Consider the following 27,874-nt stretch of genomic DNA (forward strand, 5'->3'; position numbering starts at 1 on the left):
TCCCTTTTTATAATACTCTTTTACTTGGTGCTCTCATAGCTTCACTTAAGATGATTTCCTGATCTCCTTGTCCAGTCCTAACTTCTCTCCTCAATTCCAATTTTATGATTCTTTTTAGACATTTCACACTGGATATCTCATAAACATCTTAAATTCACCATGTCCTCTTAAGCACCATGTCCAAGTGCACTGTAAGGGGCAGGTCAGTTCTCCAAAAGCCTCCACAGCTGTGGATCATAACATCTGAAGCAGTTGCAGGGCAGCCTTTGCTGACACAGGTGTTGCTTGTGGACTGGGAATGAGATAAACTGGAGGCAGAGGGACGAGGAGGGAGATCAGAGAACAGCAACTGCCTCTCATTCTCTTTGAATCGCCATCATCCTCTCACAAGAAGAGAAGAAAAGGTCTACCAGAGGTAAAGTTATATATTGTCTTCCCAACATTTTGGGAAAACATTTTCTTTCCCCCACAAAATGTTCCCATCATAAATTGTCACTGTTGAGAGTATTATGATGCTCACAGTCACCCAGGCTCATAACTTAGGTATCATTCTCAGTTCTCTACTCTCTCACCCCCCCCATATTTAATCAGTGGTCAAATTCCATCATTTCTACCTTTATAACTTTTCTCACACGTGTCTCCTTCTCTCCTCTGGCACTGCCATTGCTCAAGAGACACTGTAGGTTGTCAGCCCTTCATACCTGGACTAATAACAACCTTGAGCAAGTAAGTCATTTTGACTATTATAAATACCCAAATTAATTACAAAAGACTTCTGAGGGAAGATGCTCTCTACAACCAGAGAAAGATCTTATGAATAGAAGTTTGTGTAGAATGATTTTGTGTGTATAGATAGATAGCTATAGATATGTAAATTATATATATATATATATATAAATTATATATATACATATATATAAATTATATATATATATAAACACACACACATATGTGTGTGTGTGTGTTTAGACATAGATATCAATATATAGAGAGATATGTACATAAATATGTAGATATATTTGTGTCTAATGGCCACAATCTGTGGGGCAGGGGATGAGGGAGAAGAGAAAGTTACATGATAATTTTATTATATATTTAAAATGAATAGCAAGTAATAGATTTGCAGTTTCATGGGCAATTATCTTTTTTTTTTCCCATTCAGCTACATTGTGAAAATGCTTGTTTTACTTCCAAGGTTCAAAATTTTTTGAAAAATAAAAACATATGTTTTTTAATTAGCTTGCTGGTTTACTCTGTCCACTTCAGATCTCTTCTCACTCCAGCTCCATCATTCATTCAGCTGTTAAAAAGAGCTTCCTAAAATGCCAATCTGATCATATTACTGCCTCCTCTATTTTATTTAATAAATGCCAATGGCTCCCTATTACTTTCAGGATCAAATAAAAAAATTCTAAATTTGGCTTTCAAGCCTTTCTTAATCTGATCCTTTTCTCTCTTTTCAGTATTCTTATACCTTATACTGCTCCACATACTCTGTGATCTAGAGTCACTGGCTTCCTTGCTGTTTCTTTAACAAGGATTATGTTCTTTCTGTCTCCTAATTCTAAGCATGTTAACCGGCTGTTTTCTATCCTTTGAATGTTCTCTCCCTCCTCATTCCTACTTCTTAGCTTTTTGGATTTTTTGAGTCTCAGTTAAAGTCCCACTTTCTGCAAAGAGTCTGTCTCCTCAATCCTCAATCAATTTAAAGGGTCCCTCCCTTTAAAATTATCCATCATTGACCTGTAATCATCTTATCTGAACTCTTTTCTCCCCTCCCTCTCCCCCTACCCCAGGACTAGGAGTTCCCTGAGGGCAGATATGTTTTTACGCATGCATATGTTTTATAAATTAAAAGCTTTAATAAAAAAGGAGGAAATCGGGGAAGAATCATAGGATCTGAACCTAACAGGGACCTCAGAGTCTATCTAGTTGAATCCTTGCATTTTACAGATGAGATAACTGAGGCCCTGAGCTATCACTCAGATAACAAAAACTAGGTAAGATCTCTTGACTTGAAAAGTATCAAAATTGAGGTCCACATCCTGAAAAACTCTTGACTGCAGCCTAAATATTACAATATAATTGGAAAATGTTTAATAAAATAAAAATACAATATAATATGGATGGATAGATGATCAGTCGTTTTGCACTCACGTCCAACTTTGTGACCCCATTTGAGATCTTCTTGGTAGAAATACTGAGTGGTTTGCCATTTCCTTTACCTGCTCATTTTACAGATGAGGAAACTGAGGCAAATAAGATTAAGTGACTCACCCAGGATCACATAGCTCCTAAGTATCTGAGGCTGGATTTGAATCTTCAGCATTCTGTGTACTATGGTGCTAAATAATACCAATTTATAGTTAGTTTTCTAGATCAACATGCAGCTCTCAGGGATCTGTTTCTATTTTAATTTGACTCTAGTGTCCTTTCCAAGGTATCCCATTTCATGAAGTTGTTGGCATTTGAGTTCATCCATAAGACAAGAGAGGAATTCCAACAGTTTTGGAAGAAAGAAAATGAAAGAAGAAAAAAAAAAAAACAAGAAAGCAAAGGATTTATTTCCCATTGCTTATTACATCCATCAAAAATAGAAACAATTAAGTTATTGATATAAGACATTATTCAACTATTCAAGTACATTTGTACAGCTAGATGATAAGTGAATAGGATACTGGGCTTGGAGTCAGACCTGAGTTCAACTATAACTTCAGACACTTACCACCTGTATGATCCTGGGAAAAAATCATGTAACTTCTCTCTCTTTCAGTTTCCTCATCTGTGAAATAGTACCTAATCTCTAGGATTGTTGTGAAATCAAATGAGATAATATTTTTATACAGTGCTTTACTACTCAATGGATTATTAATCATGTGTATCTGCAATGTCAGCAATTTGGATTCCCTCCAGCAATGCAGATTGCAACTCAACCCTTCTTGCTCATTTCATTCAACTCTTCTTGTAAGTTGTTACTGCAAGTTCTCCAATGCCTTGTTGTGTGATGCAGGTGGCTTTCTCAAAGGCTTTAGCAGTATAATATAAAATCAGAAAGATTCCACTATGTCAGAAAATCCTCAAGAACTACCCTGACAACAAACTGAGTCTGCTTCATAAAAACTACCCTAGTTAAATACAGAGAGATTCATCACCAGTCTACTGGTGGTGATAACTATGAGAATTCATATTTATATTACAGGATTTTCAAAATGGCAGTGCTCATATTATTATCTCCATCTTACAGATAACTGGAGATTTTGAAAGTTTAAGGAGTGTGCCCATGGAGTAATTTCTCAAATATTTTTGGAAAATGGACAGCAGAACCCGTAAGGAATATAGGGAAATGGAGAGAAAGGCAGGAGGCTATTTGACAGAATGGAAAAGGAAAAGACATTGAGCATGATAAATTGGTCATCAAGGTCAGATCTGATATGAGCTAAGGGTGGAGGATTTAGGCAGTGACTAGATAGTATGAGAACAAAGGGAGAGTAGAGAAGGGATGGCCAACAAAGATAAGAAAAGACAAAGGAATACAAGAATCTTAAAAACAATTTTTTATACCTCAAACAAGACTGGGCCTAGAACTAATATGTTTTGTAAGCATAATACATTTATTCACCTGTTTATGCCAAATGTTAATGCTTCATTCTGTTACGTTTATACTAAATACTTTACAAATGTTATCTTGCTTTTCCCCCCTACAAGATAGATACTAAAATAGGGAAATTTAAGATCATCTAAGTTGTAAATTTCATTGATTTTGAGTTGAAAGAAACCTCAAAGGCCTTCTAGTCCAGCTAGAAGGTACAATGGAAAAAGTATTGGGTCCAGAGTAAGAAGATTAGACACTTACTGCCTCTCTGACCCTGCCTTAATTTCTGCAGAAGAACCTTTTCTTAGACACTACTTTGTTTTTTTCAACTGTGAAATGTGGATAATAACAGTACCTACTTCATAAGGTTGTTAGGAGGATCAAATGAGGTAGCATCCTTCATGAAAGCACTTAGCGCCATGTCTGACATAAAGTAGATATTTCCTTAATTCTCTTTCCTCCCATTCTTTTCCCTTTTCTTCTAATGCAATCTCTTCATTTTATAGATTAGGAAACTGACCTAAATAAATCATTGGGTCAAGACTGAATAGGTAGAAATACTGTCAGATCCAAGTGCTTTGATTTTAGATTTACTTCTATATCACCCGTCTCTGTATCTGAGATGTAGTTTGAACCCAAGTCTTTATGCTTATCTAGCACCCTATCCTCAACTAAGTACTTTGTAGGAGGGATTCCTAGAGACAAGATGGTGCTTTATATCCAGCCTGCATTTTAGGTCTCTTCCTACATCCTGAAGCATATTACTTTAGTAATAAAGTCACTGAATGCTAGAGGTTAGAACTTTGGCAGGGAAGAACATCATGTTAGAATCACTTTTTTTTTTTTTTTTTTTTTGCTAAGGCAATTGGGATTAAGTGACTTGCCCAAGATCACACAGCCAGCAAGTGCTAAGTGTCTAAGAACAGACTTGAACTTGGGTCCTCCTGACTTCAGGGCTGGTGCTCTATGAGAATCACATTTTTAAAAAGGGTTATTACTCCAAGTGAAGATTTCTTATCCCTACCATAAGTCTCCTAGATTCATAGTGAGACATAACTTAGAGATCACTTGTCAAAAAGGAGATTCATCTTTTTAATTTTTTTAATATCCAGTTCAATGACTTGAACTAATTCAGAGTATCTTAAATGATCCTTGTTTAAGTTCAGCTTATTTTGTCTAAGGGAATTGGAGGTTTGTGTGCAATTTTTTTTTTTAAAGGATTAAAAAACACTCAATTCATGTTCCTTGTGGCCACTTGTAGCTTCATTTTGATTTTTTTTTTTAATCTATGTTTCCCTACTTCGGGATAGATGGTACAAAGAATAGAATTCTGGGCCTGGAGTCAGGAAGATCTGAATTCAAATCATACCTTAGATAGTGACTAACTGTGTGACCCTAAGTGAGCCATTTTAATCCTGTTTGCTTCATTTTCTTCACTATAAAATGAGCAAGAGAAGAAAATGACAGACCATTCCAGTATCTTTGCCAGGAAAACTCCAAATGCAGTCATAAAAAAATCAGATGTGACTGAACAATAACAAAGTTCCTATCTTACCAAGGCTGGAAGTGCTATGGTCATTCACAACCTGATCTCACTACTGAGTGGGACAGATTTGACCTGTTCCATTTCTAATCTGGGCTATTTTGCCCCTCCTGAGGCAACCTGATAGTTCCCCATTCTATAGGCTCACCATATTGGTGCCAGATTTAGTATGGCCTCAGACCCTCCCTGGTATCAGGGATCACAAAGCATTTGCAACCTGCCCAGCTCATGTTGACTTTTAAGAAATTATTTAAACCTCTAAGAAGAAAGGCAATGCATTGTTAGCTCAGGGAAGACTGGGAAGTCCTGTTGGTCTTATTGTTCTGTGGGCTCTGATTTTCTGGGATCAATTTTTCTCCCACAGAAGGGAGCAGGTAATTTGTTTACATCTCAGAGAGCAAATCTGATATGAAAGCCTTAGAATCATGTCTGTGGCCTATTCAGATAATATGATTTTCACTAAACTGATTTCCAGCTTCATTTCAAAATGTTTGATTGTCAAAGGTTCTCAGCGTATGAAAACACAAAGCAGGGTGGCAGATATTGCTGTTCCATGAAGTCCCTTTCATTCCAGCTCTGTTCTCTCCCTCACTCTTTTCCCGTGTCCTCTGCAAGAATCAGATTCAATCCTGGGAAGGTGTGAGGCTTCCTCTGCCTCAGTTTTAGAAGAGAGAGTGAATAACAAATGGAGACATTACCTCTCCATTTTAACTCTGGTTTTTCTTCTGTGTCGTTAAATGCGTTAGCCTGAGAATGATAATATAAGGACAAATTTTTCTTTGGCAGAGTAGTAGTTAGATATGGCTGAATCTCAGTCAAAAAAATAAAAAAGATCTATCCTGACAATGTATGTCAGAAAGGTGAGCTCAATTACTTAGAAAAGACAGGTTTTCAAATGTCAGACTGTCTTCTGGAATATTTTCTGGGATATCAAGCTCTAGCCAAGCCTGTTCCTGAAACAAATAGCACAAAGTAGGCAGACCTTACCTTTGTGGTTTCCCTACTTCCCTACCATCTGGTCTGCACTGCCAACCCCAGCTCCACACACCTGCTTGCCATTCCCTTCACTCCTGCCTCCAACTCAGTATTTCATCTCCATCCCTTGAATGCAGAGACTCTTTTATTATTGTATCAACCACAGCTCCTTCCATGGAATCAGTACTGAATTAATGTCAATCTGAGTTGAACTAACTTGAAAGAGGTCTTATTGCCCAAACTCATTTCTTTGGATTCCCAGGACTTCCTGAAGTCAATATCTCCATGCTTCTGAGTATCACAAACCACCTGTTCTGTGTCCCATTCTCTTAGGATAAGAAACATTTTTTTAATTGATTTAGCCTAAGGCTTCTATGACGTGCTTATTAAACTTACAGACAACAAGAAACTGGAAGGAATTAATTACAAAGACAGCCATCAACATCCCAAAAAATGTCCACAGACAGGAGCAGTGGGCCAAATCTAACATAATTTTAATGGACACAAATGGGGAATTAGCGAGTGCATTTGCTTAGCACAGTACCTGACACGTAGTTGTTATTGTTCAATTGTTCATGACCCCATTCGAGCTTTTCTTGGCAAAGATAGTATAGTGGTTTGCCAATTTTTTCTCCAGCTCATTTTACAGATGAGGAAACTGAGGCAAATAGGGTTAAGTGACTTGCTCAGGTCACCCATCTGGTAAATATCTGAGGTCACATTTGAACTTAGGTTTTTCTGACTCCAAGCCTGGTACTCTATCTACTGCACCATCTAGCTGAATCCATTTTTACATACTTACTCATATAATAACCCTAATAAATAGATCTGACTGCATCATTCTCTTGTTCTCAAAATTCCATATCATCTGTAGATTAAAATGTAAACTCAGCCTGATATCTCAGGCTCTCTACTATTTGATCCCGACATATCTATTCAGCCTTATTCCATATTTTTCTCCTTTTTGACTGAATTAATGACTGAGTAAAAAGGTTTTTTTTTTTTTTTTTAATCAAGTGTCTTCTATTTGTCACACATTGAACTATGCAATGGGAACCCAGAGACAAAAGATGGACAGTTCCAGTCCTCGAGGAGTTTATTACATATTTTAATTGGGGATAGAGTACATGGAAGGGGAGTTTGCGTTAGAATATCACAAAAATGGTTAGTGGAACCAGAGGACTGTCTATTGTTAGATCCTGTAGATAAACAATGATAATACTGATTGAATTACTGTTCCCAAACCAAGAGGTGAGATCCAAGGGCAGGACAGATATCAAGATGCCCAAAGTGACTGGATTAACTCTCCCAGAGAGAAGTTAATCTAGAAGTTTGGTTCAGAAGATGGTGTTCTAGGAAGGAAGTAAGGTAGCTGCAAGATGTCCAGTGTTTTTTTTGTTTGTTTGCTTTGTTTTGTTTTAGTATTCTTAATTGTTTTATTTTTTTCTGGTAATATTTTATATTAACTTTTTAAATATCCATTTCTTTATGAATCATGTTGGGAGAGAGAAATCAGATCAATCAGAATAAAGAGAAAAACCACAAGAGGAAAAAAAAAAAAAACAGAACAAAAAACTGAACATAATTTGTGTTGATTTATATTCAATCTCTATAGTTCTCTTTCTGGATGTAGATGATGTTTTCTACCCAAAATTTATTGGAATTGCTTTGGATCACTGAGCCACAGAGAAGAAACGCATCTTTTATAGTGATCATCACACATTCTTGCTGTTACTGTGCCAAATATATTCCTGGTTCTGTTTGTTTCATTCAGCATCAGTTTGTGTAAATCTTTCCAGGCCTTTTTAAAATCAGCTTGTTCATTGTTTTTTATAGAACAATAGTAATCCATTATCTTCAAATACCACAACTTTCGGCCATTTTCCAATTGATGGGAAGATGTCCAGTGGTGATGGCAGGATAGGTTTAATTCTACCTACCAACCAAAGTAAATGACTTCCCAGAATTCATCATTCTATCGCTTACCTCCAAACATTTGTGTTTGGCATCTCCCATGCCTGAAGAACACTATCCTCCCCTTTGGTCTTTCATGAGCCTTCTCTTTCTTCTAGATTCAAATGAAGTACACCTGGTTTTTTGAGTTAGGGTTTCTAGAGCTTTTGGTTTAGGGTTTTTTTCCCCCCACTAGGTAAGCTGAAGCAATAAATTATCCTGAGAAAGAGGCTAGAAGTGTCTTGTGACAGGTACTACTATTAGCCCCTGAATCATTACTTCCCCTTTGGTTTTGACAAACCCAACAGTCCCTGGACTAGCAATGCTCCTCAGACCCCTGGCTCTGCTTCTACTTCTACAACATAGCCAACAAAGAGGAAAGCAGCCACTGTGGATAATGGATCCACACAGTGGTCACCAATCACTGATCATCCTTCATAGACAGAAAGTTAAGCCCAAGAACCCTGGTGAAAGCTACTAATGAGTCCCTTCTGTGCACAAATTATGGAGGATACAAAGAAATGGGGGAAAAAAGCAGATCCCTGCTCTCAAGAAGCTCATATCCTAATGACAGAGAAAACATGCAAACAGCTCTATATAAACAAGAGAAATACTGAGTAAACTGGAGATCATTTCAGAGGGAAGGCATTGAGGACTGAGAAAGGCTTCTGCAAGGAGATTTAAAGGAAGCCAGGAGGCAGAGAGGAGGAAATAGAGATTCCAAGCACTGAGGCCAGTCGGTAAAAATGCCCAGAGCCAAGAAATGGAGTATTGTGCATAATGGTATGGTGGCTTCCTAAATTACTCTGCTTGATCACCTCCTTCATTCACAGTACTTGATTTCAAATGACGTTTTTTCTGCTTTCAAAATCAATCCACCCTTGAAAGTAAAGCTTAGCCCCTACTAGGAATGCTCATAAGAATTTGCTGCAGACATAAGCAACTTCAAGATTTCCAGAAACATTGTAGGCAAAGGTGGCTTCCTTAACATATATGGACAGCACCCCAAGATGAAAGCACTTATTGAGATCAGTGTTTTTAAAATAAATCATTCCATCTTATAGCCAACACTTCATGTTTTCCATTTTTATGTAATTTTTTGTTGCCTAATTTTTTCTTTTCATTTTTTTTTTTTTTTGCTCTTATTATTTTTCAGACATATCAGTCATGTCTAACTCTGTGATCCCATTTGGGACTTTTTGGTAAAAATACTGAAGTGGTCTCCAATTTTCTTCCCCAATTTATTTTACAGATGAGAAAAATGAGGCAAATAGAGTTAAGTGACTTGTTCAGGGTCACACAACTAGTATCTGAGGTTGCATTTGAACTCAGGAAGATGAACCTTCCTGACTCCAAGCCATGTACTCTATCTACTGTGCCATCTAATTGCCCTTTTTTAGGCCTTATGCCAAGGCAACTTTTCAGGATGCCAGAAAAGTATGATAAAGACTAAACCATAAAACAAATGCAAAAATCTTACAAATCTTGCAAACTTTAAAAAGTGTTATATAAATGTTATTGTTATTCATAGTCCATGCATGAAACCATCAATTTCTAAAGATTTGGGAGAATACATCCAGGATTTCTGCCATTGAAGCCATATACTATATATTGTACTACATGACTTCAATGTATTCACTGAAAGATTCTGTAATTTCTTTAGCTTTACTTCTTTCACTTGTGGCTGATCTCAATTTCTCTGTACTTTCTCATAAAATGAGAAGGTTGTCAGTGTCTTTCACTAAATCTTCTATGGAATATTTGTAGAACATGCTAACAGCCTTCTGGGCCTTTTAATATTTAAAGGATGCCAGTACAACACAGGATCAGTAAGTTTATCCATCTGTTACCCTTCTGGATTGCTCCGTGACTAAAGCACATCTTTTTTGTTCATCCATATCATTAATGTCTTTTACATCATTTCCCATGCAGAAATCATTATTATTAGCATGCTGCTGACTACTTCTACCCAAAATGCACCTTTTTATTATCCTTGGGCCACTTCCAATTTGTTTCTTCAGAGATCATGGTTTTTCCATGGTTCATAGCAATAGCCATATAGAATCACTCAGAGAATTCAAAAACTAGAGTTTATTAGCAGGAAGCAGTTTGGGATCAATAAAAAGTTTTATTCAGATTTCTAAATGTAATTCACTTTTTTCCTTTTGTTTAATTCTGGGCTCTTATTGGCTATCCATAGACGCAGATGTGTGTTCTGATTGCCTAAGTCGACAGACTATTCAGCCAACTTATTATATCATGACAATAGCAACATACTTTCTTCATCCACTTTGTGTTTCCCATGTGGATAACTAGACTGAAACCTTTTGAATGGGATTTAATCTCTTTGAGCTAGCACTATGATTTTCTGGGGCTTAATGGAATCGGCATAACAGCATACACAACAGGAGGATTGGGAGAATTTCACTATATGTAAGAAATACTTTTCCTTAATTTTTCCAAGCTAACTCAACAGATCTTTATTTGCCAGGTACTGAGCTAAACCCCGAAGATACAAAGAAAGTTTAAAAAAAAAAAATAGAACTTGCTCTCAAGGAGCTCACAGGCTAATGTGAAACAATATGCAAACAGTTATGTACAAACATAATTTGTCATATATATTTTATATACATATACATTTGTATATAGGCATACTTCATTTTATTTTATTTTGCTTTACTGCACTTCACAAATATTGCTTTTTTTTCCTTATAAATTGAAGGTTCATGGCAATCCTAGGTCCAGCAATCTTGTTGGTACCATTCTTTCATATCCTTACATGATGACTCTGTGTCATATTTTTGTAATTTTTCCCATTCTATTATAATCTCCCCTTTTTTTGAGGTATCTTGAAAATCAGTCCATAAATATCTTTAAAGTTAATGTTTCTTCCAGCTCATATCTCTGGTGTTCATATGCCTTATGTTCATATTTTCATTTATCTATTTTCAAGTCTTTGTCTTCTTGAGTGCTATTTTCTTTTTTTTCACATGGTGGGCCTACTTTAATCAATTATGTAAATTGATCACTTCAGGAAAAATTATTCTATTTTACCATTTATTGTTTTACTTGTAGTTTTATCTTTAAAAGTTCATGATATGACTGAATTTGCTCTCATGATATTAAATACTTTTGGCAGATTCTTTTCCTTACCCCTTACCTTGTTTTTTATACATCTGCAAGATAACATTGCTCATGATCTTCCATGATCAATAATAGTTTGTAAATAAATATACATTCTTAAATGGTGTTGCCTTTGGCTGCCAGATCTCTCTACTTGGCAAGGAAAAGAAGCGTTTGTTGGCTGGGATGGTTTCTGTGCTTTTGGGGCTTCCTTGTTTGGGTGATTGTTTTATAAGATTGATCAAACTTCTTTCTAAAATTGTATTAGGGTTAATATTTTTACTTTTATTCTTTCCTATTTGAAAAGTCAGAGCACCACAACTTTTAAAAATCAGATGAGCTGTAGATTTTTTTTTCATATTTTTTTCATCTTTATCCTTTCTCATAATTTGATATTAATTTCAACCTTTGTTCTAATAAACTTATGATCTGGCTATTCACAGGCAGATGATACTGAAATGGCTCTCTTGGCATAGAACAATTGTTTCCTTTCTAATAGAGTATAATAGAGCAATCAGTTTCATTTGAGAGGATATTGTAATTATTGGCCCCATATCTAATTCAGTTTCATCAATTATAAAATGGGGAATTAGACTAGATGATGTTGAAGGTCTCTTCCAGTTCTAAATCTATGATCATTGATTTCAGGTTGCCCTTGAACATCTGCTCAAAAAATGTTTATCCTTAATTACCTCTCCCAGAAGAACCTGTAAGACATCTTTTTTTTTTCTTTTTTTAAACCATCAGCTGATATTTTTGTTAATTTAACTCAATTTTCCCCAAAGATCAGGAACTGAGAAGTCCCATGCTCATCTTGCACATTATGTATTTTGATTTACTCAGATCAATCAAGCTCTGTCAGAGAAAGGTGGACATTTTATCCAGCAGTATAGGTTACTATACTTATATTTTTAGTCTAAGAGATGAGATATTGTACATTTGCACCAGAATAAACTCCTGAGCTCCACCTGCCAAAAGTTCCTCTGCTCCTCCATGAATATGAATTCTTCCTGAGAATTTCACTGAGCTTTAGTTATATGACCTGGGCACAACAGAATAGACCACCCAGACAAACAGATTTGTATGGGTACTGTGTGAGCAATTTCTAGATTAAAGCAATATATAATAGAACATTTACCACATGGTTTCTCCTAGACCAACACTACTTCCTTTGCACCCAACAATTATTTAAGTCTTCTACAAACCAGTGAGTTCTAGGAAGGCCACATCTCAGTTGTAGTAGCCTCACAGAATTCTTTCCACCTTCCAGAAATGAAGGGGGAAAAAGCATGATACATAGTTCTCAAATGCTCAGCTCCTGAAAGACAGAGCTGGCTCTCAAGATTTTTGTGTTTCTGTTTGTAAATTCTGTACCTCTTAGGCTCCCTCTGCTTCTTGTTTGTTATTCTCAGGCTGGTAAATAGTTCAGTGACTGGGCTGTCTTGTGTGCTTATTTTTCCTATCCCTCCCAAATTATTCATCTCTTGTAGAATACTGGAGTTTAAGGATAGATCAGAGTCCACGGGAAATTTCCCCCAATCTTATCTTGCCGCGCGCGCGCGTGTATGTGTGTGTGTGTGTGTGTGTGTGTGTGTGTGTGTGTGTGTGTGTCCTAGAAGTGGTCTTTCCATATGACCACGAAATACATCATTCCTCTGGTTCTTCCATTCAGCTGTCAAACCTGACTGCCCCCTCCTCCTCTTTTACCCCAGATGTGTTACTGAAAGTAGATGAAGTGTTAAGTGATTCTTCCATTTAGAGGCAACTTCCTTTTGTCGTCTGTTTTCATTTATATTGTGAATGTCGGTTTGGGCGGGGCAGGTGGGAGGGGGATAAAGTTCCTCCTGTGGTTCATCACTGGACAAAGATCAAATATGAACATCAACAGTTACATTAATGTTTCTAAAAAGTTTATGATTTTCTTAGCATATTTCCATACCTTTGCTACTCTCTTTGGAAAATGGACAGAACTGAACGCTTTGTTTTGTTTTGTTTTAGAGAGCGTTGTCATGGAAGCAGCGATACCTAAATTCAATACTCAGTTGTTAAATGATGTCTGTGTGACCCTGGACAAGTCATTTAATTAGTCAGTACTCTGAGCAACTCTGATCCTGTACGTTGTGGAGAAGAACCTACATTGATAGAGGGCATTTCCTTAATTTATTACCAATGACACAATTCTCCAGCTTGGAATGCCATGAGAATCTTAGCTAGTCTCTTTTCAACTAGACGATCCAATCGTGGGAAAGAAAGTTCTTTTTAGGGAAGACTGAGTAGGATTTGTCAGCAAGAAGAAATAAGATTTTCCTGAAGGAGAAGAGATCCTAGGAGGGAACAGATCTCTCCTCTTGCTGCCGCAGCTGACGTAGAGCTAACGTGACTCTGACGCAGCAGCGCTCTGACTTCATTTAAGGTCGGTCAGCGGCCGCGAGTGGACATTAGTCTTCTTCCTCCGCGGCCTGGGTCCGAGGGCCGCCACCCACCACCTCCATGGCTCAGTACAAGGGTGCGGTCAGTGAGGCTGGCCGGGCTATGCATCTGATGAAGAAGCGGGAGAAGCAGCGGGAGCAAATGGAGCAGATGAAGCAGAGGATTACCGAGGAGAATATCATGAAATCCAACATCGACAAGAAATTCTCAGCTCATTATGACACGGTAGAGGCTGAGCTCAAGTCCAGCACTGTGGGGCTTGTGAGTCTGAATGACATGAAAGCTAAGCAGGAAGCCCTGGTGAAAGAACGGGAAAAGCAGCTGGCCAAAAAGGAACAGTCCAAAGAACTTCAGTTAAAGCTAGAGAAACTTCGAGAAAAGGAACGGAAGAAGGAAGAGAAGAGGAAGATCTCTAGCTTATCCTTCACCTTTGGTGAAGAAGACGAAGATATGGATGAGAATGATCTAGAACAGGAAGGCAACAGAGACCTGAACAAGAGCAGACAAGGTTCCTCCTTTCAGAGAGTTAACAGCCTAAATGGAGAAGGAATCCCTTCGAAGAAGAGAAAATTAGGGAAAAATCCAGATGTGGATACAAGCTTTCTTCCTGACCTTGATCGAGAGGAAGAGGAAAATAGGCTCCGGGAGGAACTTCGACAGGAATGGGAGGCCAAACAGGAGAAAATCAAGAGCGAAGAAATTGAGATTACCTTTAGTTACTGGGACGGCTCTGGACACCGGAGAACTGTAAAGATGAAGAAAGGCAATACAATGCAACAGTTCCTGCAGAAGGCCATGGAGATCCTGCGGAAAGATTTTAGTGAGCTGAGGTCGGCAGGCGTAGAGCAGCTCATGTACATCAAGGAGGATCTGATTATACCTCATCATCACAGCTTCTATGACTTCATCATCACCAAGGCCCGAGGAAAGAGCGGCCCACTCTTTAACTTTGATGTCCATGATGATGTTCGGCTGCTCAGTGACGCCACAGTAGAGAAGGATGAGTCACATGCTGGAAAGGTGGTGCTGAGAAGCTGGTATGAGAAGAACAAGCATATTTTTCCAGCCAGTCGCTGGGAGCCCTATGACCCAGAGAAAAAATGGGACAAGTACACTATCCGATGAGTACCTTTAAAAAAAAAAAACAAAAAAAAAAAAAAACAAACCTGCATGTTATCTGTGTCACTTCACCCCTCCCTCCACCTGTTCAACCACCTATCCAGTTTTTCTAATTTATGAGATCTGACAAAGTTTGCAGCTGCCCCTAGATATCCTTCCTATCCTCTTCTTCCTTTCTCCTAACTTCTTCCTTATTCTATCTTGAGACCTTCCTCCTTCCCCCTTATTTAATAGATGTATCTGAGTCCCCTAGATTCACAGGTCCAACTAGTAAGCAGACCCTGGGACTAGCACAGATTGGGGGAGGCTTGCAGCAGCATTGGTCCCTGGATTTCTACTCTCAAATTCTTCTATTATTTACATGTTTCTTATTTCAAAATAAATATTTGTGTGAAGGGAAGAAAGATCTGTGTGTGTGTACTTGTGTACATACTATAAACCTCTCTCCTAGTTTAGGACCTGAGAAAAACAAAAAAAAAGTCTATCCAAATTCTGAATAGAAAACATAAAAGCAGACTGGTTCTACAAATGATGTAATTTGAATGCCCTGAGGCAATGAAAGAAATTCCTACTCCTGCTTGGGGCAATCTCTAATACTATTGAGACCCTCAGAAGAAAACCCTCAGAGGTTTCTAAGCTCCAGCCCTAGCACTACAGCCTAGGGGAATTAAAGTTACAACACAGCAGGAGACAAAATTTCGGTCAAGTGGAACTTAATCTTAGTCACTACATTCAGAATAAATTCTTTATTTTGAAATGAGATCATAGATTCAATCAATATCTGCTTATCATGAGTAAATAATGGATTACTTAATGGATGGCTTTAATGGGAGAAGAGAGATACATGCATAAAAATATAGAACAAAATAATACATAATCATTTTGAAAGAGAGGTACTAGCAATTCAGGAATCAGAAAAAACTTTGAGAGATGACACTTGAGCTAAGTTTTTAATGATCAAGTCTGACCCAGAAGAAAGAGTAGGAGAAGACCCCACTTCCTGCATTTCTTGAAGATGTGAACCTTTTTTGTAGAAGGAATAAGCAGCTAAGTGGTGATGTGGCTGGCTAGAGAGCACTGGGTTTGGAATCAGATTCCTCTTCATGAGTACAAATCTAGTTTCAGGCAATGACCAGCTGTGTGAACCTAGGCAAGTCATTTAACCCCTTTGCCTCAGTTTCCCCATCTGTAAAATGAAGTGGAGAAGGACTTGGCAAATCAATTCTAGTATCACTGCCAAGAAAACCTCAAATGAAGTCATGGAGTCAGAAATCACTGAAATGACTTACAAAGAACATTATCGTAGTATACTGAATTTGATGTTAGATATTTTGAAAACACTAATCTTAAATTTTGATATGTTAATTTTGCTGAACTTTTTTTTCTTGATTATGTACTTCTTTGAGCTCTCTCCCAACTTTTACTCAAGATTAGGTCCCTTAAAGATCAGCCAATAGTTACTTCTCTCATTGTAAAGGAGTTGGAGTTTCTAATACTTTATTTTCTTTCAGGAACTCTCGTCCTGTGTGTTCTCCAATAGCATCTAATTTTTATCAAATGATACATAGGAATAGAAATATGGGGGAAGGGGGGGCAGAAGGGACTCCCTCCAAACCTCTCCACATACTTGGTGCCTGGGGACAGTAGACTAAAATTTAAAGTAGTTGCTACAAAACATCCCCTGCCTTGGAGGGTAGGGGACTTCCTAGACCTGGAAGTTCCTTTCCCTTGGGAGTAGGCTTTGGGGGAAAGGATGCTGGGGAGAAATCAGTAATGTGGAAAATAAAAAGTCTATAGATTGTGTGTGTGTGTTCCAATCCATAATATATGTGCATATATAACAGCACATAATTGCATCAAATTTTGCCTCTAATGTGGGATTGGAAGAGAGGGAGGGAGACAACTAAGAACTCAAAATATAACCAAAAAAATTTTCAAATGAAAATAAAATTTTAAAAAGAAAAAAGACTATCTCTTTTTAAAGAAATTAGAACATAGGAGAAGAAAATGGGGAAATGTTGAAATTTTCTGAAGTGCAGAGCTAGGGAGGAGGAGCTCACAATGGGTGGCTTCCGTTTTCTAGGTAAAGTTTTGAGGATAGTGATAGGGAGGAATGATCTAAGTGGTTTTTGAGGAAATGTGATTTGGAACAGAAGGTGAGAATCAAGATAATAGTCAACCTGGGAAGAGGAAAAAGATTCACGAGGTAAAAAGAAACCCCAGTGGAAATTAGATTAACATAAATTTGTAGTGAAGCTAGTCAACATAGTTATGTGACTTTCTTCAGGGGCAGGCAAATGTTCCTTAATCTAGCCAGGTAAGTGGTGGGTATGGCCTAGAACTAAGGTATGGAAAGAGATGAATATATTAGTGGGGTAAGATTTGGGGATAGAGAACAGCAAAGGAGGGAAGGAAAGTGCCATCGAAGACCTAATTGATTGATAATGCAGAATCCAGTGACTAGAAGCCACCAGGACAACTTTAAGAGGCTTGAGGGTATAAAGGGAAACGGAAGGGAGAAAGGATTATGGATTGAGAGAATTTCAGACTCTGGATCAGGGAAGGTACATAAATGATGGTGCCATCAAGAGTATGATGTTTTCTTTGGGTTTGAGTTCACCCCAATGGCAGTGAAGTGTCAATCATGGAAGTGAAGGAGTTTGGATTGGGAGTCCAGGAGGGACATCAGTATATGGTAAAATTCCCAAGCATGGGACATGGGACTAGAGGGCTGAGCCTTATATTCAGTTTTTTGAGAAAGAAGATTAACCTGGGGGAATGTTAACAAAATGTTATTAGAAACCTTAGGTACATGAGATAAACTTTAGTCAGACTCTCGAAAATTTACAAGAATTAATTACTGAGTGGAAGATCACCTCTTCCAAGCTGTGAAGGTTAATTATTCACATGCCGCTGATCTGTACAGGTTAAGTGCAGATAACTTTTGCCAGCTGCCTCTTTTTATTTTCTCACCAAAGGTGTAAAATACTGTCCAAGTCAACCCAGGCCTGGCAGGGGATCTGAAGATGTGTTTATTTTGCAATTAACAAATGATATTAGGTAATTCTGAGCCCGGAGCGAAGGCAAGCCGGACTTTCTAATACCCTATGTTAATTTTCAGTCATTTGTACATCTTGGACCAGTTCCAAAGTAGCATGCGTGTGCAGCTTGTATATTTTAAGCTTCTCGAGGACAGCGACAGTTCATCTTTCCCTTCCTCCATCTGTCTCTCGAAGGAGGGAGGGAAAAAGAGAAGAGGACAGAGACAGAAAAAGGCAGAAAGAGGAGACAAAGAGACGGAGAAAGAAGAGAGAGCAGACAGACTGAAATACAGAGAGGGAAAAAGAGGAGAGACGAGAGAGAGAGGAGAGACAGAAAAAAGAGAATAGAGGAAAGAAACGGAAGGACACAGAGGAGCATTAGTCACTGAAGATGTTCAGTAAATGCTTCCTGATGATGGAGTTAGGAGCTGATTGACTAAGGGAAGTTTAGGCTAACTCAAATCGTAGGTTAAGGCTTTTATCTTCTGTACACACCTGGTTAGAGATACACCTTTGAATACAAAGGGAAAATGAGACCAGCACTGGGTGACTGAAGGCCGGGGTAGAGAAGGAACCCCAGCGCAGTTGACAACCAAACCCCAAATAAGGAACGGAACACGTGATTAAGCCCTTCTAGGATTTGACTCCAGCTCTGAGTCGCATCCGCAGCTTTTATCTCCAGCCCAGGCCAACTTGGGGCGGAGCCGAACTGCGGCTAAACTGCCTGCGCTGGCCCTTTAAGGCAAGCTCAGTTCCAGTCCCCCGGAAGCGCCGGGCTAAGGCGAGTGTAGCCAGGGGGGTGTGCCGGCGCGCAGAGCGGCTGCCCGAGAGTCAGGAGCGTGTGCGCGCGGGGCCTAAATGAGCCGGACCAAGTAGGGGCGGAGTGGGAAGGAGGAGGAGGGCCGGGCGCGCGCCCAGGGGGTGGGCTCGAGCCAGCCGGGTTTCCTTGGCACGAGGTCCTGACCACTCAGAGAGCCCGGCGCCTGTGGACTGACAGACTGAAAGAGAGAGGGGAGGGGGCTGTCGGAGAGGGGGACACAACACCGAGGGGAGGTCGCGGCTGAGGTCGCTATATAATTAATACACTCCACTTCTTGCTTCAGGCTGGAGGCTTGAAGAAGCTGGGGAAAGGACGCACAGGGGACTCGGGTAAATCCTCGAAACTTGTGTCGGGCTGTTGCTGGTGGGACTGCCGGAGATTACGGGGCCAAGACCCTCTGTCCCTTTCCTCCCCCTTTCCCCGGGATCCAGCTTCACCCGGGGAGCTGCAGTTGTAATTCGGAGACTGGAGCATTAAGACTTGGTGCCCCTTCTCCTTGGGAGCCAGTGCCGGGGCTTGCACCCTGAAAGTTTTTCATCCACCGCTAACTTTGTCTCTGGAGGAGAGGGTCCAGGCAGGTGTGTGAGCGCTGCTGGCCAGCCGGGCTTTCTGGGGAGACAACTGCCTAGCAAGGTAAGATCGGGAGGAGTGTGTGTGTGTGCGTGTGTGCGTGTGCATGGATATGCGCGAGTTCTATTTATCCCTGGAGGGATCCTCTCATCTCTGAGTTTACTCCTTTGCATATTACACTAATTGGATAACTTTTATTCTTCTCCTAACTTGCTCTCTTCCCGCCCCCAATTCCCCCCCCCCCCGCCAAACACACACACACACACACACACACACACACACACACACACACACACACACACACACACACACACACACACACACACACACACACACACCCCCTCCTTCCACTCTACCAGAAACGGCTGTTTTAATACAGTATCTCAATGGTGTCCGCCAGTTTATGCTGTGGATGTTTGCACAGGTGAGAGAGCCTGGTGAAAACTGGAGAGAGAACGCTGCTTCCAACTCTTTCTTTGCTCGATCCCTTTCCACCGAGCCCGAGGCTTGCCTAGTTGGCCTTTAAACCTCAGGGGCAACGGAGCTCTGGGGTTGAAGTTGCACCCTGACTGCTCTCCTTAGGACCCAGGGGGAATTAATAAAGCCGGGCTTCCCCGAAAGCCGTCCCCTCTCATTCCCCCCCGCGCCACTTTCAGTGTCTAACTGCTGGGAATACTGGACAGCACTCAATTTTCAAGGACAGGAAAAAAAAATCTGCTGGAGTTTTAAAATAGGATTTGCATCCGCCTGATTCCCGGCAGTTTCCTTAGGACGCTGCTCGGGGCCAGGGTGTGGGTTTTTTCGCCCTCCCCGCTAGGTGGATCTTTCCTTCTGGCTCGGCTCCCTTCGAGTCAGCGTCCTAGGGGGTACTTCGCCAGGCTGCCGGGGTACGGGGCTTTGGCCGCTGGCTCCGGGCGCTGACTGTAGAGTGACTGTTCTTTCTTTCTTTCTAGTTGGGAAAGGCTGGGTGGAGCCCGCCTCCTTTAACCTAGAGGCGGGTATTTGCTAGGTGGTGTGTAAGTGAGAAGGGAGAGGAAAGAAGTAACGTGGGTCACTGCACATTAACCTCTGCTCCTATCTCTGTTACTGCCCACTGGCCCCCTTTCCACACGCTATTCCCCTCCTCTCCAAGGTCCCCCTTCCTCCCCCCCCCCCCCCCGCACTCTTTCGGGTGACTCAGCAGAGGGCGCCAGTTCAGGCTTGTTACGGAGGGGAGGGGAGTGGGCGAGGGAGGACAGGAGAGAGGGGCCGTGTTGAACTTCTCTGCTAGTTGACAGGTAAGGGTTGAAACTTACTGCGCCCTGTAAAATGAGGAGCCTGGCCTGCCCTCGGGGATCTTAGAAAGGGACCCAGGGAACCGACTGAGGGCTCTGGGAGGGAGCAGTTTTCTGGGATGGAGAGAGATTGGAAATGATTGGGGAAAAAATGGAAATGAGAGACTGAGTGACTACTTTTCATATTGTTTATACTGTCTGAATAACGCCGCTAGTGAATGGGATTCGCCAAGCCTAAAGATGCCTTGGCCTGTACACGTGTATTTTTTTTTTCCAACAGGGAGGTGGAATAGGTGGGTGTGGGGCCACCCATATTCCTAGGAAATTTTTGTGGCTCAAGATCTTGCGGAGTTAGACCAGGAGGGAGAAGGAAATTGGGAAATTGTAGAGATGGAAGATTGTTCAATTTTGTGAGTTGTAGAGAAGTGCTTGATATTACCTTCGGGGGTACCTGTGAGCTGGGAGTCTCACTAGAATAACAATTGCACGCCCTAGCACACACCCACACCTTTATCCTCATCCTCACCCTCCTGCCTCCTCTGCCCTTCCTCCTGCAGTATTTGCAGGGAGCTCTTCTCCGGAGCTGTGCATGCACAGGATGGTAGCTCAATATTTTCCTTCTTGAGTTTTGGGAAGCTTTGCAGCTGAAAGAGTTTCCAAGACTGAGAAAGGGGTCTCAGATTTGGAGGCGGGGCTTGTCTGCGTATGGGAGAAACTACCCATTTCCTTCTTTGACGTTACGAGCAACTGACTTAGAGCTTTTTCTTGTGCGATCCAAGCCCTGAGGAGGCCACAGTTGACAGCTCAGTGTTTCTGTAGGGGGAAAGCCCGGAGTACGGGACTGGGAGTCCCGCCCCGCCCTACCCTGTTTCTCCTTGATCAGTTCCGCATGTACCCACCACATTTTTACGTAACCATAACCTATCTTTAAGAAAGTTGTTTTGTTTTTTGTTTTTAAAGAGCACTTCCCTTCCTTTTTCAATCCTCCCCCTTCCTCTTTACTCCACTCTCGATAAAGCCTTAAGCTTCCAGTACTTTTCGCAAACAACGTTGCTGGTCTGGCTAGGACTGGGAGGACAGGTTAGCAAAGGCAGAGCAGACAGATAGAAATCGGTATAATTGTATTGAGACGAGGCAGCTTGAGGCCATGACGGCAGCCTGAAGATTGAGACTAGGTCAAAATCTGGGTCATGTGCCCTGCTTAAAAGCCTCGAGGGTAGGAATAACTGCACCTGTGATGTCTGACAGTGATGTCAGGCAGCTGAAAGTTCTCCGGAGGGTGATGAAGGTTAGGAATTGGAATTGGGTAACTTATTTTGTTTCTTGCTTGGGGTTGTAATTGCCCATTTGGAAGTGCTGGGGCGACATCTCTCTAAGTTTGTGCGTTAAGTACCTGATTTAGCTGAAGGGAAGAGCCCGGTGGAATGGGAGAGGAACTGCTAAGCAACTTTTAAATCCTCTCCCAGTCTGAGATCAATGAAAGAAATGAATGAATTCCCCTTTCTACCTCTGGAAATGGGGTGATAGAAAACATTTTTTTGTGTATGTCTTGGGTGGTGGTGGAAATTACAAATGCTTCAGAGTTTGGGGAATGGCAGATTTGGCAAATGCCTTGTTGACATTTTCTAATGGAATCACGTGTTGCTGTCCTAAGACTCTAGTCATCTATGTACAAGTAACCCGATACAACCACATGTGGAGACTGACTGACTGTCCATATGCTAAGGTTTTGATGAACTTTCTTTCCCAGTATCCCTCTGGCTATTGTTAAGTGCTCGTGATTTAATTAAGCTGGCATCTATGAAGCATTCAAGAAAAGGACTTCGTGAGACCCTATGTCTCCAACTCCTTGGAACCAATTTCTTGATGGAATTATTCAATGGAATTAGAAATAGCATCTGCTTACTTAATGTGGTGGCTGATATTCTGTAATGGCAGATTTCAAAATTCATCTCTTCTTTTAAGTGTTCATTTTGTTAGTGTAAGGGAGGGAGTCAATTTAAAATATCTACATCAATTTGCTAAGACCCATGAATCAACTTCTAATCAATCAAAGGCATTTAAATAGGTGAAAAAGTCCTTACCATTTGGAAAAGAATGAAAGTCATTGAAATGAAATGAAGCAACACAGGAAATACATTAGCTTTGGTTGAGGAGATAATCACACACTATGGGGCTTGTATAAAATAGCAAGCCATCCTAGAATATGGCATTCAAGTGGAGGGCAAACCTAGACAAGCAGCCAACCCCCACTATAGGAACCCAATCTGCCAGTGACTTTGGTTGGGAAAGTGAGCCTCAGGGCTGTACTGCACTAGTGTATCAAAAACATAGTCAAATCCAATGAAGTTGTATTTTATATCATTTTAACTTACGATGAGTCAACTCCCCTCCCTTCTTGGTTGGAGAAGTCTGCCTCAGGAATGTGACTCAACCAATTGACTTTGCCATTAAATCCCCCTCATTTGCCTTTGGGGCTTCATTCATATGTTAATGAAACTATACTTTAAGATTGAGTTGTATATTGTAGTTTTTTGGGCCCCATAACGAGTTTGTCTTTTTGAAAAAAAAATTTTTTCAAACTCTGGATAATACTTATAATTGGTGACTCAAAATGTTCTTCATGCTGACATAGTTAAAGTTAAAGTGGGAAGGGGAAAGAGGGTGCCTGGTTATTATTAAGTGTTGAACTTTCTTCCCTTCCTTCTACCCTACTTTAATTTATTTTTTCTCCCCTCTCTGGGCTCTTAGAGAGGTACCAGCAAAGACAATTAATATTTGATCATTAATTTCCATGTACATACAACACACACACAAGACATTTGAATACATTCAGAATACACACAGTGTGTTAAGTATATCTGGTTACTACTAACTTGCATTATTTCTTACCTGAAGCATTATCTAAATAATTAGAATAATTAACAAGAAGCCCAGAAATCATGGGCATGCTCCCTCATTCTGTACTTTTATTTAAATTTAGTAATATTTTTATTGATCTGTTAAGGGTAAAAAAATTTTTTTAAAAATCCTCTCCCATTCGTATTTCCTCTTTCCTATTGGTAAATCATTGGCCAAAAGACCATTTTCCTGTTGCATAATGCTTTGTATTGTGAATTGGCTGTTTCAAGGTAAGCTAAGTGATAGTAAGGAATATGTACACAAGTGTGGATCTGGGACCTGCTAAACCAACTCCACTAAGATGATACACACTGTGTACCAGGGGTATTGCCAATGGAAAAAAACTAGTTTCACTCTTTTGTCCAGTGTGTTAGCTCATCAGTGAAAGTTTTTCAATTTCACAAGTGAGGGGGGGGGGAGAAATTGAGGGAGGAAGGAATATGAGGGCAAATGCAATTTCCTTCCATGACTTCTGGTATATTAGAGGAAGAAAGACTACTTCTCTAATTCTAAAAATATTAAAATGAATCAACGAAGTTCAGAGCTAGAAGGGAACTGCTTACCTAATGTGCAATGGACCTTGGGCTCAAGAATTGTTTCTTTTAGAAAGAAAATTAGAAAAATTGAGGCTGTAGGTTTCATGAGGAGAACTGGTTGTTCCTCATGCCTGGAAAACTCTCCCTCCTCCTCTTGTACTACTGACCTCTCTGACCTTAAGTCTCAACTAAAATCCTACCTTCTACATGAAACCTTCACTAAGTCCCTCTTATGTCTAATGCTTTCCTTCTGTTAATTATTTCCTATTTTTTCTGCATGTAGATTGCTTCTTGTAGATTTGTTTCTATGTCATTTACCCCAGTAGATTGTGAGCTCCTTGAGGGCAGAGAATGTCTTGTATTTTTTTTTTTTTTTTTTTTTTTGGTATCCTAATGCTTTGCATTCTTCCTGGCACATTCTTCCTGGTGCTTAATAAAAATTTATTGATGTACTGAGGATACACATTTTAAAATGAGGATCCCTGCTGTTCTCAAGGAACTCACATTCTAACAGGGAACTCGGGGAACTCTACCACCCATATGAGAGGGTTCAGCTGCAGGACAGATGAAAAATTTTTATTTGTACAATCCCTTAAAACTCAGCTGCTGAGTAGAAAGACCTGGATTCTAATCCAACCTCTGGCACAGTCTGATCATGTTACATTCCTGAGCAAATGGCTTCATTTCTTGGTGCCCCCCAGGTAATTCCTTAACATTGTAAGTTGTTGAATAGTTGTCATCCTGCATTGGTGGAGACAGTTTTGCAAGTTGAAAGTTTCCTGTTACAGTGAAATCAGAACAAAAAAGAAAGGAAGGAGTGGGGGAGAAAATTATATTCACATGAATAGAATGTCTGGAGTTTCATAATTTCATTATCTAGCTACTAAAGCTACTAGGGCTTTAGGAAATAACTTTCTTTCATAAGCTCACATACATAGCTCACAAGATCAGAGGTCATACTGGATTTTGGTTCTATCTCCTTCAGTTATCCTTTAGTTCAGCTAGGTGGCTAATTGGATAGAATGATGGGCCTGGAATCAAGAAGATCTGAATTCTAATGTGGCCTCAGATACTTACTAGCTGTGTGATCCTGGGCAAGTTATTTAACCCTGTTTGCCATTAACGTTCCTTATCTATACAACGAGCTAAGGAAATGGCACATCTTTCCAGTATCTTTGCCAAGAAAATGCCAAATAAGATCACAAAGAATTGGCTGCAATTAAACAAGGTCACTTATAATTTAAGTCAATTTTCTCATCCATAAAATGGCCAGAATAACACTTGCCCTTGTCTTAGTGGGAGTTAGATATAGATTTAGATCTTTAATGATAACTTCAGAGCTGGAATGGACCTCAGGACAACACATATATTTATACACCACACAAATTTTACAGATTGGGGAGCCTTGGTCTAGGGATGTTAAATGTCTTGTCCAAGGACACACAGATAGTAATGGCCAAAGGTGTGATTTGAAACCAGATTTTTTGAGTCCAAAACCAATATTCTTTGAGGATCAACAAGAACTATCATCATACATGGTGCTAATCATTGGCTTGCCATGTTTTTGTTTGTACACAACATGTAACTTTTAATCTAACTAGGAATTTAGCTGTTTGGTTGCTGCTCAATTGTTACTTATAAAGGATTAGGAACAAAACCACAAGTGTTTTTGTGAATGAGAGCTGCACCATTTGTATCCACTTGTTGCGCTCTGTGACTACGAAGAAAGGGCAGCTGGAATCCATGTGCCAGACCTGCCCTTGCCTGTCGCCTCCATTGTACAATGGATCAACATGTAGCCTTATTTGGGGTCGTCTCGCATCTTGTTCAGAAGCATCTTGCATTCCCCAGCTGTTCCACAACCTCTCCATGCAGGAGCCTGCCAGCTGCTTCACAGCAACTGCACTGACCCTGGCTGCTTCTGTGCAATTAGTGAAGCAAGGTAAAATTGGCAACTTCTGTCCAAATTTAAGTCCTTTAGTCTGGGTGAGTCCAGTATAACCTATGATCACCATTCTGGACAGCTTAAAAAGGAAGTGTTCAAAGAAATGCTGCCGAGGTGGTCTGTATATTAAACAATTTAGGAATATTATCTGTATAGTAAAATCTCCGGCTTGTTTAATTTGCAATTCTATTTAAAAAAAAAAAAACATAGTATGTGTATTATTATCTCCCTTTTGCAGAGAAGGAAACTGAGGTTCAGATGTAGGAATTGACTTATCTGTGGTTAGCAATGGCAAAGCAGAAATTCAAGCCCAGATCATCTGATTTTAAATCTATTGAGGTTTTTAAATTATTATCGTATCCTTTGCATTATATTCAGTACTAAATAATATCTATCTTATATCTACTTTTTTAGTTTCTAGATAAATCAGCAGGCTTTACTGTATGATTTTTTTAACTCAAGCTGTTATAATCTGTTACACAGAATGCTTCAATTCTTTTTGATATCCATCTACATCTCTCCTCACTTCAATTTCTTAGAACCCTTAAGTCCTAACTCTATGGTCCTGTGAGTGTTTATTAGTAGTGTTAATAGGAAATTATTTGGACAGCAGCGTCATATTTCCTCTTATGAACCTCACCCCTCTCAGCCTTCTCTATTTCTGGTGAAGACACCAGCATCTTTCCAATCACCCTATATGCCCCCATCACAGTCATACCCCCTCTTTAGTATCCATCACTACATAAATCTAATCAGTTGCCAAGTTTTGTTGATTCCACCTCCACAACATCTCTCACATAGCAACCATTCTAGTTCTGGCCCTCATCACTTTTCATCTGAACTGGATAGCCTCCTGCCTATAGACTCCTTTTTCCCTCAAGTATCTCCTTTACATAAATGCCAAAAGGTTGATCCTAAAGCAGAGGTTGGGCCATGTTCCCCCTTGTTACTTCTAAAATAAAATGCAAATTTATCTGCCTTTTATCTAACTGTAACCTTCCTTTCCAGGCTTATGATACATTCCTCTGCTTCATTTTCAGATTCAGTTAAACTGGCTTTCTTGCTCTTCTCACCTATGATGCTCCATGTTTTGTCCTAGTACAAGTTTTCTGGATAGCTCAAATGTATTGCCTCTTTACCTCTGCTTCTTTGAAACCTTCTTAGTGTCCTTTAAAGCACAGATCAATGCCTCCCTTTTATAAGAAATCTCTCTGGTTGTTTCCTTAATCTACCTCCTTCTCTCTCCCTCCCCTCCCCCCCATCTCACCTTCTCATACTACTCTCCTCCTTCCCTTGTATTTACAACTTAAGTGTTGTCTTCCTAAAGCTTTGTTAGGGCAGGGGCATTCATATTTTTGAATTTTTAGTCCCAGACATAGAGTATCACATAACCATAGTTTCTTTATCTGTAAAATGTAGGAAAGATTTGAACTAAATAATATCTAAGGCCTCTTCTAGCTCTAAATCTTAAGACTTTGGGCATTGGGCACAATTCATAGATTAGAAATTTGTTTTTTTATTTTTTAGGTTATACGTGTACATGTACTTTTTATGTATTTCCACATGAGTCAATTAAAACAAAAGAGAAAGCCATGAAGGGAAAAAAAAAAAAAACCCAAGAAGAGATGAAAATAGAATGGTTCAATTTACATTTAGTCCCTTTAGTTTTCTGTCTGGATTCAGGTGGCATTTTCCATCCAAAATTTATTAGAATTGCTTCAGATCACTGAATTGCTGAGAAAGAGCCAAGTCTGTCACAAGGGATCATCATATAAACTTTCTGTTATTGTGTAAGATATTCTCCTGATCCTGCTTGCTTCGCTTAGCATTAGTTCATGTAAATCTTTCCAGGCTTTTCTAAAGTCAAACCTGTTCATCATTTCTTATAGAACAACAATATTCCATTACTTTCATATACTATAACTTACTCAGCCACTTTCGAACTGATGGGCATCCACTCATGTTCCAATTCTTTGCCAAGTGGCTAATTTTTAAAATGTTTACTATGTTCTTTTCCTTTCTCTCCCCTCTCCCCTTGCCTGACACTGCCCA

General features: G+C 39.9%; 2 protein-coding genes and 1 long non-coding RNA gene across 4 annotated transcripts in view; 2 read left to right on the plus strand and 1 right to left on the minus strand.

Annotated features, from left to right (window-relative positions):
* LOC127564664 (uncharacterized) overlaps positions 1 to 14,421 on the minus strand; it is a 168,067-nt gene extending 153,646 nt beyond the window's left edge. Inside the window, exon 1 of the long non-coding RNA XR_007954329.1 lies at positions 14,327 to 14,421. This is a non-coding gene — a long non-coding RNA (uncharacterized LOC127564664). The remainder of the gene's footprint in view (positions 1 to 14,326) is intronic.
* LOC127564663 (protein FAM50A-like) lies at positions 340 to 15,133 on the plus strand. Its single transcript, XM_052001382.1, has 2 exons — positions 340 to 415; positions 13,185 to 15,133. Exon 2 carries the CDS (start codon positions 13,677 to 13,679, stop codon positions 14,739 to 14,741), a length of 1,065 nt encoding a protein of 354 aa, XP_051857342.1. The 5' UTR covers positions 340 to 415; positions 13,185 to 13,676; the 3' UTR covers positions 14,742 to 15,133.
* A 3,750-nt stretch (positions 15,134 to 18,883) lies between these two features.
* SVIL (supervillin) overlaps positions 18,884 to 27,874 on the plus strand; it is a 256,175-nt gene continuing 247,184 nt past the window's right edge. For both annotated transcript variants that reach the window (XM_052001683.1, XM_052001684.1), the window contains exon 1: positions 18,884 to 19,229. The gene's annotated coding sequence lies outside the window, so the exon portion shown is untranslated. The remainder of the gene's footprint in view (positions 19,230 to 27,874) is intronic.

This window comes from Antechinus flavipes, chromosome 5, assembly GCF_016432865.1.
Source record: "Antechinus flavipes isolate AdamAnt ecotype Samford, QLD, Australia chromosome 5, AdamAnt_v2, whole genome shotgun sequence".
Classification (NCBI taxonomy): domain Eukaryota; kingdom Metazoa; phylum Chordata; class Mammalia; order Dasyuromorphia; family Dasyuridae; genus Antechinus; species Antechinus flavipes.

What these genes read in the sequence shown, in the direction of transcription:
- LOC127564663 (XM_052001382.1), top strand. Translation starts at nt 13,677, where the DNA reads ATGGCTCAGTACAAGGGTGCGGTCAGTGAGGCTGGCCGGGCTATGCAT.